At 39.1% G+C, this 15585-nt stretch overlaps 1 protein-coding gene across 10 annotated transcripts in view; it reads left to right on the plus strand.

The window, feature by feature from the left end:
- The window catches only part of ptpn4a (protein tyrosine phosphatase non-receptor type 4a), a 233746-nt gene extending 223939 nt beyond the window's left edge, over positions 1-9807 (plus strand). For all 10 annotated transcript variants that reach the window (XM_078227896.1, XM_078227897.1, XM_078227899.1 and 7 more), the window contains 2 exons: positions 1594-1729; positions 5707-9807. In XM_078227896.1, the coding sequence (XP_078084022.1) occupies positions 1594-1729; positions 5707-5793 (223 nt within the window). In that variant the 3' untranslated portion in view covers positions 5794-9807. The remainder of the gene's footprint in view (positions 1-1593; positions 1730-5706) is intronic.
- The last annotated feature ends 5778 nt before the right edge of the window (positions 9808-15585 follow it).

Here is a 15585-nt window from a genome sequence, read left to right on the forward strand (position 1 = left end):
ACACAATCGGGTGAGATGATGGAGGTGACAGAAATTGAAATGGGAAAGCAGCAAGGATGTGGGAGGAGGTTTACGACATCAGATTTGGTAGTAACACTGGAAATTGGTTATTGAGAAGTGAAACTTGTTTATTCCTGGTGTGGTTCACTACTGTTAGATTAAAGGCAGTCTTCTATCCAAAAGAAACTTGGGAAAAACAGAATTTGTTTGGCCTGTATTCCAAGACGCGAATGATATGTCAATAGGCGGCACATCCATATTAATAGTCAACCACGCAATTCTGACCTTCCATCATGCAGAATACTATTAGACAAGATCGGGGATAGAATAAATGTGAGGGTAGCAAATGGCCCAAGAACTGTTTAAAAATCAGAAAAACAGTAGTTGTTAGAGCCAGTTCCTCAGTGATTGGAAATAGCATCCTGTAGAGTTCTGTTCTGGAAAAACAGGGAGGTGTAGTGGTAACGTAACTGCACTAGTAATCAAAAAGCCCAGGCAAATTCTCTGGGGACATAGGGGCAAGAGAGGATCTAGCCATCTGCCGTTGACAATCAATGGTATTACGAGTACTGAATACCCCAATATCAACACCTTTGGGGGTTGCCATTTACCAGAAACTAAACTGGAGGTTTTAAGTTATAAAGGTCATAAGAATATAAGAAACTGAAATAAGCCAGTTCCGCCTTTGAGCTTGATTTGCCATTCAACAAGATTGTTCCTGATTGTCTGCCTCGTTTCTACCTTGATGTGGAGATGCCGGCGTTGGACTGGGGTAAACACGGTAAGAAGTCTAACAACACCAGGTTAAAGTCCAACAGGTTTATTTGGTAGCAAATGCCTTGTTTCTACCTTGCCATACTATTCCCATATTCCTTGATACCAAAATAATCTATTGACGCCTATCCTGAATTTGCTCAATAACTAAGTGTCCACAGTTCTCTTGGGTAGAGAATTTCAAAAATTCATAACATTTTGAATGAAGACATCTCTCCTCCGCTCTGGCCTAATTGTAATGGTGAATCTGTACAAAATTGTAAGACAGCAGTTGGCTACCTTGTGCAGCTTTTGTCTCTACTATAGGAATGATGTTAAGCCAGTAGATGGGTTTGCAGTGCAGGTTCATTAAAGGACCAACTGGTATGAAGAAATAAAAATATTTTTAAAAAGGTTGGAAAAATTTAAGGACAAAAATGCTCAATAGATCGGGCAACATCTGTGAAGAGAACAGTTAATATTTGAGGTCGGTGGCCTTTCAAAAGAACAATTCTGATGAAAGGTTACAGACCTGCAATCTCTCCAAAGATACTATCTATTCTGCTGAGCATTTTCTGCTTCTATTTCAGATTTTCAACATCTGAGGTATTTTGTTTCCGTTGGGGAAACATTCAGAGCTATTCTATTAGAACAGTGGATATAATGGTGATTCGATAACGATAACAGTAAGGATGCAATAGAGTTGATGAAAATCTATAATTTACAATGATTGAGTGGATGTCGAAGATTAAATACAAAGAGAGCCAGAAAAGGCCTTTGGAGAGTAAATCAGGTTTCCTATTCCAGTGCGTTTCATTTTTACCCCACTGTGTTTTTCAGTGCTGGGATAGGTCGGACCGGAGTTCTCATTACTATGGAGACAGCAATGTGTCTAATCGAGTGCAATCAGCCAGTGTATCCATTAGATATTGTGAGAACAATGCGAGACCAGAGAGCCATGATGATTCAAACACCAGTGAGTATTGATTACTTTTTTCACTTGTCATCACAGTTGTATCCACTGGGGCATTGCTTTCAGGAAGTGGGATCAGATGTTTCTTTCATCAGTTTCGGTTGAGTCAGTACCCTGCAGAAATTGAGTACTTCACACAGTCCATATCCAGATAACCATTTCGTGCATTTTAGTGTCGAGCATGATATTGTACAATCGGGATTCAAAGTGTCTTAATGTTTACAACCAACGGTTGACATTTTGATTCCCCAGATTATGTCACATGATCATCATGCATTTCCTTGCGTAAAAATACAATTGCCCACCCGGGAATTCAAGCAAGCATTGGATTCTGTTTGTAGTCCTCCCATGGTATTTCCCTCTGAGTACCCATTTGTGTTTGTTCTTTTCTCTGTGAGTAACCATATAGTCTTTCATTGTCCCATCCTGATGGGATAACTTAAGTAACCATCTCAACTTCAAACTTTTGTTTGCCAAACTATAGCACAGTATGGTGGAAGACTGATCAGTTGTCCGTCAGTGGTAAACCTCTTTGTACAAATAGGTTAGTTTTCAGAAAAGGGACTGTTAATAAATCTATCAGTTAACCAGAACTTTCCTATCGTGTCCCAGTATTAATGAGGGCTAGAGCATGAATCTGCAGAAACAAGCAAACAAGTAGGCCATCCAAGTGGCCATTTCACATGTGTGAGGCTACATGCTGTCTGATAGATCTACTCATTCACGGGCAGATAACACAGCCAAAGACCATTCTCTCCTTGATCCATGTCCACCTACAGTTCTCTGCCGACAAGAAATTAAGAGACGAGGACCAATTATGCTTTCATCTGTCTTCCTAATTTCATCTTGCAAGTAGACAAATGTAGAGTGATCAGATGCCATTCGCAGACCTGTATAACGTGATTTTATAGTTTAAACATCATAACTGATCTTTGTACAGTCATTTTATTCATTAAGATCATAAGACCTATGAGCAGCAGTAAGACATTTGACCCATTCCTTCTGTTCCACCATTGAATGGGATCATGACTAAGCTTGTATGATAATCCTCAACAATGTCTTGCCTTATCCCCATAACACTGTATTCTCTGTCTGATAAAACTCTTTCTGTCTCAATCTTGGACAAAGTTTAAAGCTTTCCTTGCTTTCATATTCCATGTTATCACCATCCCCCAGCCTTCCACCACCAGAACACCCCAAGATCTTTGCACTCCTCCAATTCTGACCTTTTGAGCATCTGCAATTTTAATTATCCACCATTTGGCAGCCGTGCCTTCGGCTGCCAATACCATGAATTTCCTCCCTAAACCTCTCCATTCTCTACCTCTTTCCTCCTTTGAGACATTCCTTGAACATACCTCCTCGACTAAACTTTTGATCATTTGCCCTAATATCATCTTGGTATCAAATTTTGTTCATAACTTTGTCGTGAAATGCCCTAGTGCCCTTCACCTTGTAAAAGGCACTATATAAATGCAAATTGTTGTCATCCCAGTATTCTTTGTGGAAACTGAAATTTGGGAGCCATTGATTTGTTGGCATTCACTTTTGTAGATTTTCTCCACCAGAGCAGTAACTTAATTGCCCCCATTTTAAAAGCTTTTGTTCATGTTTAAGGATCAGTTAAGCTAAATTTGTGGTCAAATCATGCATGTCTTCTTATAGAGGAACCAAAGTGATGGTTTCAGCAAGAGCACCGGTCTCTTATTGCGATTCTTAAAATACTCCTTTTGAAAAAGCAGACTGCTACTGTGTTCTACCCATATAAGTGCTTCAGCAGAGTATTCAACTATAAATAGAAGTTTCCTTTTAATTTATTCCTTATGGTTAGCAAAATATAATATTTTTAGAGACCTATAAATTTAGCTGTTTCATTTACATCAGTCGTCTTTTGTTCATTACATATAAACTTATCAATATTCCCACATTCTGAGAGCAAAAGTGCAAAAATAAATACATTTGAGACCTTCATGTTGGATGTTAACATATTGTCAACAGACTGTAATTCTAAGTACAAATATGTTTTTTTTTACTCGAGTGGTGAGGTCAGCATTTATTGCCCGTCCTCAATTGCCCTTGTGAAGGTGGCTTAGAGCCACCTTATTGAATATAATTGAATGACTTGCAAGGTCACATCAGAGGGTAAAGTTAAGAGTCATTCACGTTGCAGTGGGTCTGAAATCAAGTTGGCCAGACCAGTAAGGACACCAGATTTCCTTCCCTAAAGGACATTAGTGAACCAGGGCCTGTATGGTAATCTGATAATTCCATTGCTCACCATTACTGAGAGTAGCTTTTTATTCCAGTCTTTAGCTTTAAGTTTCCCAGCTGCATTGGTATGATTTGAACTTGTGTCACTGGATCATTATTCCAGGCTTCTGTGTTCCAGGTTCAGAAACATAACCACTATTCCAGGCTACTTTAACAGGATTCCAAATAGAGCAGAAGAAAATATGATGTCTGCATCTTATTCTTTTAGAAAAATAAGTGAAAAAAAGAGAACTTACTCTTCCACTTCCACCACTTCAAAGAAAAAAAGGCAGTATAGGGGGCAGGGAGGGGAGAAGTGAGATTAAACTTTTCTTAATTACAACAGTCAACATGCTGATTGTCCTCAAATGACTGCGAACAATTTCAGTGAGAACGACCCAACAGTTGTCATCTGGGGCCAGCCTGAGTTGTCAAAAGTCAGTCTTGGCTTTTGAGGGAAAGAACTAATACAAAAACTACACTCGTGGAGTGGAAAATAATTTCTGAACTCTTTTCTGACATAGCTCGACATGCATGTTAGATAAAGATTAACGTGGGTGAGACTGCCACCTGGTGCTCTGCAAGCTGCATACGCATACCAACTTCAATTCTTAATTTTGCCAATTGATCAATGTGGTTTGCTGGGTTTTAGCACTACTTCTAACTTCAGTACCCACTCTTTCACTTCTGTTAAAAATTGTTTAGTTTCCTTGTACCACATTATGGGGCACCTTGGAGGAATATAATGGGAGCCCAAAAAGTGTACTCTTTCAAACAGCCCAAAAGGAAGCCTCAATACTCCCTTTTCACCTAATTGGTGGCTTGTCATCCTCCGTAAAAGGCCAGAACAGCATTTTAGAAGGCAACCTATCATACGGAAAGGAGAGCATTTTAACAATTTAGCAATAACTTCATTTTATATAATATCTTTATTGTGGATAAAATGTCCAAAGGCCCTTCACAGATGTGGAAGATACGAGCACAAAGGCAGAAAAGGAGATAATAAAGAGATGAATTTTAAGGAGGATCTTTGAGGGAGGAAGAGACGAACGATAAGGTGGAGTGGCTTACAAAGGAAGTTCCAGAATATCAAGTTGAGAGAGCTGAAGGCAAAGCCACCAATGGTGGGGGTATGAACAAGACTCTAGTATCAGAGAAATAGAGTTTGAGAGGGAAGTTTTGAGGTTGGAGAGGTTTGTAAAATCAACTAAGGACTAAGTAGAATTCCATGGTTGCAAACAACCTGGTTCAGCTTGAGACTGGTCAAGGAGGAGGGTGGAATTAGTGGAAAAATTACTGAGTTTGTTGCAGAGGCTGAAAATATGGTTTTGGTCTTCCCAGTTGTAGCTCCAAGAAGTTATGATACATGCAAGGTTGAATGTCACTCAGGCAGCTAGACAATGCAGAGTGGGAGGATCACAAAAGATGATGGAGAGGTAGCGGTGGATGTCATCAGGATGCATATGGAAGCTGATTTCATCTCTACAGATGATACCAGGGACCAGCAGGTAGACGTGGAAGAGAATAGGCCAGGATAAATTGTGAAGGAATTTTGGAGCGAATGTTTGGAAAGATTCTGTTGTGCAGGCTATTGAATTATAACAATGATTTAATAGAATGATGAAATACAAACTTTTTGTCATAGACTTCTCTGAAGTAAATTGCATTCTGTTCAGTGTGTATATATTGAAAACATGCAACTGAACCTTTGCTTCCTTTCCTTTCCGCAGAGTCAATACAAGTTTGTTTGCGAAGCTATTATGAGGGTGTACGAAGAAGGCATTGTGAAACCATTGCAGTCAACACTGTACAATTAGCCTAAGTATAAGGCATTTGCTTATTGTTGAAACTGATTTGCTGGGAACGTTTACAGTGTCATAATGTGCTTGCACAACATGCTGCCATGATGTGAGTTTGAGGATTGAAAAATCGGCAAACTGAAGCATGGACTATGAGAACCTAAGCACTGTTGCACTTTATGTTCAAAACATAATAATAGTTTCTGCTTGTGTGATCATACAACAATTGCGATGGTCACAGTTGCCCTCATTTCTGAAATGCCGCATCCTCCACTCTGGTTTTGTTCAGGGAAATCGTCAGCTTTTGGATTCCTCTGTAGTGCCAAAAGGGAGAACTACCTACATGATGTTTCCCTCACCTGCCTATGAATTTGTCCTCTTCCTTGCTGGTTTAACTGAGGGAGTTTATCAAAAGGACCACCTTTAACGGTATACATTTTCCGTTCATGAGATTGACTTAACCATCTTTACTTGACCCTTTGTGGAGGAATCCATGAATTTGAAAGTGTGTGTCGCAGTGGAATTATTGTTTGTTTTTATTAACAAGTGTTTTCACGCTGCCTTTGACTAACGTACAGATAAAACTCATCTCTAGATTGTGTCCTTTAATGTAGAATATAATTAAAATTAAGGTTCAGTGAGCACTTATTAGTCAAATTGACCCAAATTGTCTCACTTTCAGATTTTGATGTGCAGCTGTTTAACTTATGATGAAACTACAGCAGTCACTCAGTACATACTCTCCTCTGTTCCCTGATCAAAGAACTTACCCTTTTTCTGCACTTATGTGCCAATGTTCCTAAATTAGCAAGAAATTTTTTTATAAATGTATGAATAAAATAATTTGCAGGGAAAATAAATGGTAATTTTTCTCAGTAAATTCCAACCAACAGTAACATTTACAGTGATTTCTGGGCTTGACTGACAAAGCATTAGAGCCCAAAATGTAAATAACTCTATTAGGAAATTTAGCCTTAACCACCCATTTCGTAGCAGGATATTAGAATCTGGGTGCTGTTTACTGGTTAGCTACATTATACATTGGCTAGGACAATCTACTCCAAAGACTTGAGTTCATATCCAGCCCAGGTGGTGAAATTTTACTTGACTGTTGTCTTTATGGGCCTCCAAAAAAATGTTAAGCTCTCCTTCTCCACAGGTTTGATCCTGCAGTGAACCGTGCCATGGGGAAAGGTGTGTACCTGCAGTATTTTTTTTTAAAATCCAATTGGTTTCCTCAGCACTTGGTGATGGGTGCACAGCTCCCCTATCAGTGCCCCATATAAGCTTGCCTTACCGTATACCGTTTTAATTTTACTTCAGTTATCAGCACCAGTCTTGTACCCAAAGAACTGCACAGGAGAAGTGCTGTAGCGTAATTTTTATAGTAAGACACTAAATCAAAGTACTGGGAGGCACAAAGCACAAATAAAAAGCTTGTTAACTAAACAATAGCCAACTTATGAAATGCTGATGGATGTTGCAGTTTTGCTGGTCAATATTCTGGCAATCTCGGAGCTTTTGACTCCATTGATTAGTGTCAGTACAGATAGTCTCATTGCACGCATCTTAATCATGCCTCTTTTTTGAAGAGGCACTTTAGGTATTGGAGTAAAAATAAATTGATATTGTCAGGCACGGGGAATAGTAAAATATGCTGCCTATGAATGATTAAAATTAAAATTTGGAGAAATGTAGAAATATATATGTTAATAAAGGTAGGATGTGAAAAATCTGCACAAAATATTAGTTTTATGATACTGGAACCCTGTTTTTATAATTGATGTGTTTCTGCACAGAATTAGAAAGACATTAAATAGAAACTATTAATAGTTTAGATTAATTCAATGCGTCACTACTTTTCTCAGTTAAATCTTGCACACATTTTAGTTTTTAAAAAAAACCTTTATGGCATAAAGTAAAAAAGTAAGACACTTAAATGTTTTTTTTTGATGAAAAATAAATATATATTTTTGACTCTGCAGGATCCAGAGGAGATTGAGACCTCTAAAAGCATACACTCAGTGAACAGTATGAATCCTATTGCAAACAAACTTTTGCCAGAGAATAAAAATGGATGAGTGACTGTTTAATTTATCCCTGTCTAAATATCTGCACATCTGTACTCGTGTGTATTAACATGTTGTACCCTGTGCAGCTGTAAATAATGCTGTCAAGTTGAATGCCATTCATGCCATCAGCGCAATGCAATCCCATTCACCTGGTCAGGATTGGCGAAGCAAGTAAGCAATTGGGATGGTGAGAACAAAGGGTTAAGCTACGCACAACCAATAATTGATAGTAACGAACCTCATTTACTTCCCTTTTTTTGGTCTCCTTGGTTGTGCATAACTGCAGTGTTATTTTTACTAGATTTACCTTGAGGAAGGAGGCATGTGAATTGATCCATTTTATTCTGTCATGCTGTATGATGAACATGAATGTATCTATCAACCATGCAAAATTGCAAGCGGTAGAGTAATGACTGTTGGATTTTAAGGATAAATATTTTTCATACCATTTGTATAAAAAAAAATTTAAAAGTTTGTAACATTTCCATTAAAAAAAAATGCAGGTTAAAATGTGTTTAAATTGTAAATAAGAGCAATACTATTGAGACTGTCAGTTCAGTGCCAATTCACACTGTACAGGTTGATTTCTCTATTGCTTACTGACTGTAATTATGCAGGTTTAGTGTTTGGATTGTTTTCCATATTGTTTAGAAATTTGGAAGTAATTTGCAAATTTCCATTTCTGAAATCATCACGGGCACTTTATATTACAATATACTACTGACTGAATTATCAAGTGATTTGATTTCATACATAGACGCTAAGCCTAATAGTCTTTGCTTTGTGTATGGAGCTTATAAGAATGCACACTGGTTGATTTTATCTTTGGATTGGGCTGTTAGATCTAAGAAAAAAGTATCTGGCTAAGCTACTATATACACTTTAATCATTGATATTAAACAGTGAAAGTCTATCATTTGAGGCTGTACCCAATGTCCAAGTTCTAGGGTTAGAACAATATTAGAACATTTCAGTGTGATTTGAAAGCTTTGTGTCATTTCAGCATAATTTTAGGGCAGTTATGCAAATCAGCCAGTATTCATCGCCAATCTTTTTGCTCAAAATCCCCATCTGGTTTCTGCCCTTTATTCTAAATACTATTAAATGCAGCTATAGATCAGTCCATTTGATTGAGCACAAGGTTATGCATATTTTTCAGGCGTTTTTTTTTATTACAGCATATTGAACTAAACTAATGATTAGTTCATGTTGATGTTTTTAGTAGCAGAACTTCTAAGAGTATTGCATCTTAGCAAATCAGAGTTTATAAAGATAGGATTCCTTAATTCGCCCATGCCTGGGCTGCTATGAGTAAAGTAAGAAAATAACAGTGGAGGAGGGGGTGGGAAAGGGGGAGGTCTCAAGTGCAGAGTTTAAAATGAATAAGTCTTTTGCTACTGTGGGCGATTTATTTACTGGAGTGGTCGATTTGAGTTTGATTAATATGAGAATGATTTATTTGAAACTTGCTCTTAGAGCTTCTAGTTAAAAGGTTTTAAATTATAGCAGACTAATGATGTTGCCCGGTGTTAAATACATACCTAAGAAATGGTTTAAGTAAATGATTGAAGATAGCTTTTCTCATTGTGACAGATCGCAGAAAATAAAGTTTGTCATTCCTCCTGCTGTAATTTGTCATCTGACAATTTCCACAAAATGCTCAAATAACTAAAGGGGAAAGAATATTTTCTGGGTCTATTTGCATCTCATAAATGCATAATTAATTTATTTGGTTTTTATCATGCTTAATCTTTGACCTTCAAAAATGTTATAATTTTAAAAAATCCAGGACAACCAATTGTGATAAAGCTGCAGATTATTGATGTTGTAATAGATATACTTAATAGAGTTAATTGTATGCTTTTTTCCTAAATGAAAATGAAACCTTGTGCCTGATCCTGCAATCTGAACTGTACACATTTTTATAACCTCTTCAGTAAATCTTCTAATTGCAATTTTATGACATACTTAATTTGAATTTTTTGCTGCTTTCAAACTGCCTGTAAGTACTGTTGGTACTGTACTTAAAAATGCATAATTAAAGAACCGGAAATGCTGGAAATACTCAGGTCAGGCAGCATCTACAGAGTGAGAAACAAAGGCCAGAATTTCCCGATGTCGTACGCCCCATCGTGACTGCCACCGAGAATGGAGAATTTGGCGCACAGCCAAATCTTCATTGACAGCAGCGGGACCGGAGAATTTCAGCCAAAGTTTCAGATTAGTGACCTATTGTCAGAAGTGACACAAAGTAATTGACCCTGAAACATAGTTCTATTTCTCTCTCCAAAGAATCTCACTTGCTGAGAGTTTTCCAGCATTTCCTGTTTTTATTTCAGACTTCCAGCACCCGTGGTATTTGCTTTTTTTAAATTAAGGAATGCGTGTTTTCCTTTTCATTGGCTTTTTTTTTTGGTCTTCACTTGAATTTTATCAACACTGGAAAAAATGTGAAAAGGAGTTGAGCTTTTGCAGTTCCTTACTGTATGCTTTAAGAAGGCCTTATTCATTTCAGTTTTCAAAAGTAGCTAATGGCACCTTTGTTGCTGATGCCCAGCAAATGATACAAGCTCATAGAATATCAGCAGTTTAAAGGATTGACTGAATCAGTACTAATGTCTTTTAAGTGATCAGTCACTTGGAGTGGGGTGGGAGAGGGAGGAAATTACAAATTTTTGTGTATGACTCACTCCCTTCTAAATTTTTTTGTGGATATTATTTAACTTCACATGACCACAATTGTCTCGTTTGGGTACGAACTTAATAGTTTACTTGTGACTCTTAATTGCTCTGTTACAAAAATAAAGAAAATGTGCTTAGTAATTTAAAGTGTAGCACCTGTGAGTTTATTTTTGGAGGGGCAGCTGTAACTATATGTACTTAAATTTAATAATTTTGTAATTATTTTTTCTCCATTAAATTTCAGTTTTAGCTGACACTTGGATTCTTTTGATTCAAGGAATATTCTTCTGTACATTTTAATGAGGTTTGATTTGATCCTGTACATAGTGACCCAGTTGCAGCATGTACAGTTAATCTTATGCTTTGTTTATAACAGTAAAAACTTGGTTTTAACAGCAATCTGTAGTTCTGTTGCTATTTATTTCAGCTGACTAATACATGTGTCTGTTTTCTTCTTTCTCCATAGTAAATAATCTGAAGAAGGGAAGGTGATGAGGGCTAGACTTGAGCAGCTGTGTGGAATTTGAAGGGGTTTTAGTTTGTTTTAATATGAATTAAAATATTGAACAATAACATGACATGACCAGGATTATATATTTTGGTGAGGCTTTATTGGTTAGCTTCCTTTTCTTATCAGGAACCAGGTCCTGAAAGGCCTTGTAATTATTTAAGAAAGAATCGTGGTACCTACGCAACTTTTAGAGAAAATAATAACTAATCTCAGTTCTTGCTTTTGTATGGTCATCTTCAAGCATTGAAAAGTTGCAAATCATCTTCTAGAAAAGAAATACATTTGAGGCGTAAGTAGAGGTACTTGTGAGAATTTCAAAAAATATATATGATGTATTGTGTGGCACCAATTAAGCCCTTAAGTTTTAAACAGCTCAGGAGTTCGATCAGGTACAAGTTAAAAGAACAGACCATGGAAATGGAACCTACCCTCAGGATTCTGTTACGAATATTGGATATTGTCTAGAAATTCTTTCTGGTTCTACATCATTGGCACAAATAGACTTTACAACCCTGACAATCCAGGGTACTTCTGTTCCCCGTGCCTAATGAGTAGTGAGGTGATATTTTATCCTGGACGTTCTTCATATACCATGCACCAACATGAGCATCACAGTAACAACTGGGCTGATGATGCCTGTGCCAACTGCTCAGTTCAGCCCTGACCCAATCCTTTCCCCTATTATTCCACAAGTATGTGGCCACTTGCTTTTTGAAAGCTCCAGTGAAATCTGCTTCCACCAGCCTTTCAGATACTGCATTCCAGATCATGACAACCCTTCATGGGATGAAAATATCCTGATTTTCCCCGCTTGTTCCTTTGCCCAAGATTTTGCAGCTATGTCTTCCAGTGACTGACCTGTGAGCCACTGTTTTTCTATTTGCTCTTTGAAAACCCCTCTCCATTTTGAATACATTTTTTAAAATCTCCCGAATCTTCTCTATCCTTTGGAGAAGCTGGAATTGTTCTCTCTCTCCATTTAACTGAAGTCCCTCATCCCTGGTATCATTCTAGCACCCTCAAGGCCTTGACATCTTAAGTTATGGTACCCGGAATTATACACAGTACTCCCATCTGAAGTCTAACTAGTAATTAATTAAGGGGTTTATCATGACTTTCTGGATTTCAGTATTCTGTGCCAACATTTACAAAGCTACGTAACTGACACACTTTGTTCACTGCCCTATCAACTTGCCATGCCACTTTCAAAGATTTGCAAATATGCACCCTCGCATTCCTCTGTTCTTGTACCCCCTCAAAAGGGCACCATTCAGATGGGTCAATTTGTACTCTTTTGTAAAGTTATTGGTGTTTGGTGCAAGTTGTAGTTTTGAATCGACATATTGTAAATTGAATTATTAAATTAAGTTTGTGTTTGTCATTTCTCATAAATCTCAGTTAAAAGAATATTAAATTTGAAAGGCTTTGTAGCCCCAAATGACAGGAAGTGAAAGCTAAAACAGGAAAGGAGGGTTATTAATGTCAGGAGCAAGATTCATTAGGGAGATTATGGAAAGTACAGGAGTGAATTGAAGAAAAGTTACTTTGGGGGCAGCGGTAATGAGAAACAAATTGGGTAAAAATATTTTAGGATTCCATTTAAATACATAAATTGTAAATGGTTAACGGGAGGAGGGGGGAGTTGAGCTATTAAGGCCCAAAAGGAAACACCTTGGCTATTTGGAATGTATCCCATGTTGTTCAACGGTAACAACTGCAGAGTCACAGGTCACAATCTTTCAGTCCCCATTGGATACAGGAGTCATCCCAGCAGACTGGATGGTTGCTCATATAAAAGGGAAGAGGAAACCACAGGTCATCAATCATGGGGAAATTATTGGAAACTATCAAGGACAACAGAAGCTTTCATTTGGAAAGCCATGAGTTAAACAAGGGAGAGCCAACAAGAATTTGTTACAGGCAAATCATAGATTTCAGCAAAGCTTTTGACAAGGTCCCACATGGGAGACTTGTAAAGAAGGTAAATGCACAAGGGATTATAGTGTAATTTGATAAGGTGGATTCAAAATTGGCTTTGGCGTAGGCGACTGAAGGTGATGACGGAAGGCTGTTTTAGTGACTGGAAGCCAGTGTCCGGTAGTGTACCACAATGATCTGGACCGGGTCCCTTATTATCTGCCATATATATAAAAATATAAATGACTGTGGAGGGTAGGATGACACACAGATTGGCTGGATGGTTAAGTGAAGTTGAGTGTCTTGAGTTACAGGAAGATGTAGACAGGATGATCAAATGGGCAGATAAGTGGCAGATGGAATTTAATCCTGAAAAGTGTATGATACGCTTTTTTGGAAGGAGTCATTTGATAAGGATGCATTCAATGAACAGCATGACACTGGGAAGTTCTGAGGATCAAAGGGACCTCGGTGTGCTTGTCCATAGATCTCTGAAGCTGAAAGGTATGTTAGTGGGCTGATGAAAAAGGCATATGGGACAATTGCCTTTATCAATCGAGGCATAGGTTACAAGAGCAGGTAGGTCATATTGGAGTTGTGTAGAACTGTGGTGAGCCACAGCTAGAATGTTTATTCATTCGTGGGACATGGGCATCGCTGGCTGGTCAACATGTATTGCCCATCCCTAGTTGCCCTTGAGAAGGTGGTGGTGAGCCGCTGCCTTGAATCGTTGCAGTCCATGTTCTGTGGATTGACCCACAATGCCGTTAAGGAGGGAATTCCAGGATTTTGATACAGCGACAGTGAAGGAACGGTGATTATTTCCAAGTCAGGATGGTGAAAGGCTTGGAGGGGAACTTGCAGGTGGTGGTGTTCCCATGTATCTGCTGCCCTTGTCCTTCTAGATGGAAGTGATCGTGGATTTGGAAGGTGCTGTCTAAGGATCTTGGGCGAATTACTGCAATGCATCTTGTAGATAGTACACATTGTTGCGACTGAGCATCGGTGGTGGAGGGATTGAATGTTTGTAGATGTGCTAATCAAGCGGGCTGCTTTGTCCTGGATGGTGTCAAGCTTCTTGAGTGTTGTTAGACCTGCACCCATCCAGGCAAATGGGGAGTATTCCATCACACTCCTGATTTGTGCGTTGTAGGTGGTGGATAGGCTTTGGGGAGTCAGGAGGTGAGTTACTCGCTGCAGTATTCCTAGCCTCTGATCTGCTCTTGTAGCCACTGTGTTTATGTGGCGAGTCCAGTTGAGTTTCTGGTCAATGGTAACCCCAAGGATGTTGACAGTGAGGGATTAGATAGGTAGGTCAGTGGGGAATTCAGTGATGGTAACACCATTGAATGTCAAGGGGCGGTGGTTAGTTTGTCTCTTATTGGTGATGGTCATTGCCTGGCATTTGTGTGGCGCGAATGTTACTTGCCACTTGTCAGTCCAAGCCTGGATATTATCCAGATCTTGTTGCATTTGAACATGAACTGCTTCAGTATCTGAGGAATAATGAATGGTGCTGAACATTGTGCAACCATCAGCGAACATCCCCGCTTCTGACCTTATGATGGACGGAAGGTCATTGATGAAGATGGTTGGGCCTAGGACACTACCCTGAGGGACTCCTGCAAAGATGTTCTGGAGCTGAGATGACTGACCATTCACAACCATCTTCCGATGTACTAAGTATGACTCCAACCAACAGAGTGTCCCCTGATACCAATTGATTCCAGTTTTTCTAGGGCTCCTTGATGCCACACTGGATTGAATTGCTGAGCAGGTGCTGCTTGATAGCACTGTTGATGACCCCTTCTATCACTTTACTGATGATTGATGATTTTGTGTACAGGACATACCAGGGCAATTTTTCACATTATTGGGTAGATGATAGTGTTGTAACTGTACTGGAAGAGCTTGACTATGGAAGCGGCAAGTTCTGGAGCACAAGTCTTCAATACTATTGCCGGAATGTTATCAGGGCCCATTGCTTTTGCAGTATCCAGTGCCTCCAACGGTTTCTAGGCCATTTCAGAGGGCAGTTGAGAGTCAACCACATTGCTGTGGCTCTGGAGTTACATGTAGACCAGGTAAGGATGTCAGATTTCCTTCCCTAAAGGACATTAATGAACTGGTTGCCACATTATACAAAGGATGTGATTGAATGGAGAGGGTGCACCAGGATGTCGCTTGGGATGGAATACTTCAGTTATGAAGAGAGGTTGGATAGCTTGGGTTGTTTTCTTTGGAGCAAAGAAGGCAGAGGGTTGACCTGATCAAGGTGTTAAAAATTATGAGGAGGTTAGACAGGGTGGATAGGGAGCAGCTGTTTCCCTTAAAGGGTCAGCCACAAAGGGACACACGTTTGAGGTGTGGGGCAGGAGGTTTAGGGGGGGATGTGTGGAAAAACTACCCAGAGGATGGTGACGATCTGGAATGCACAGGGAGGGTGGTGGAGGTGGGTTGCCTCACATCCTTTAAAAAATACCTGGATGAGCACTTGGCATGTCATAACACTCAAGGCTATGGGCCAAGTGCTGGTAAATGGGATTAGATAGGTAGGTCAGGTGCATCTCACATGTTGGTGCAGACTCGATGGGTTGAAGAATCTCTTCTGTACTGTTTGATTCTGTG

The sequence above is a fragment of the Mustelus asterias genome, chromosome 14 (genome assembly GCF_964213995.1).
Source record: "Mustelus asterias chromosome 14, sMusAst1.hap1.1, whole genome shotgun sequence".
Lineage (NCBI taxonomy): Eukaryota > Metazoa > Chordata > Chondrichthyes > Carcharhiniformes > Triakidae > Mustelus > Mustelus asterias.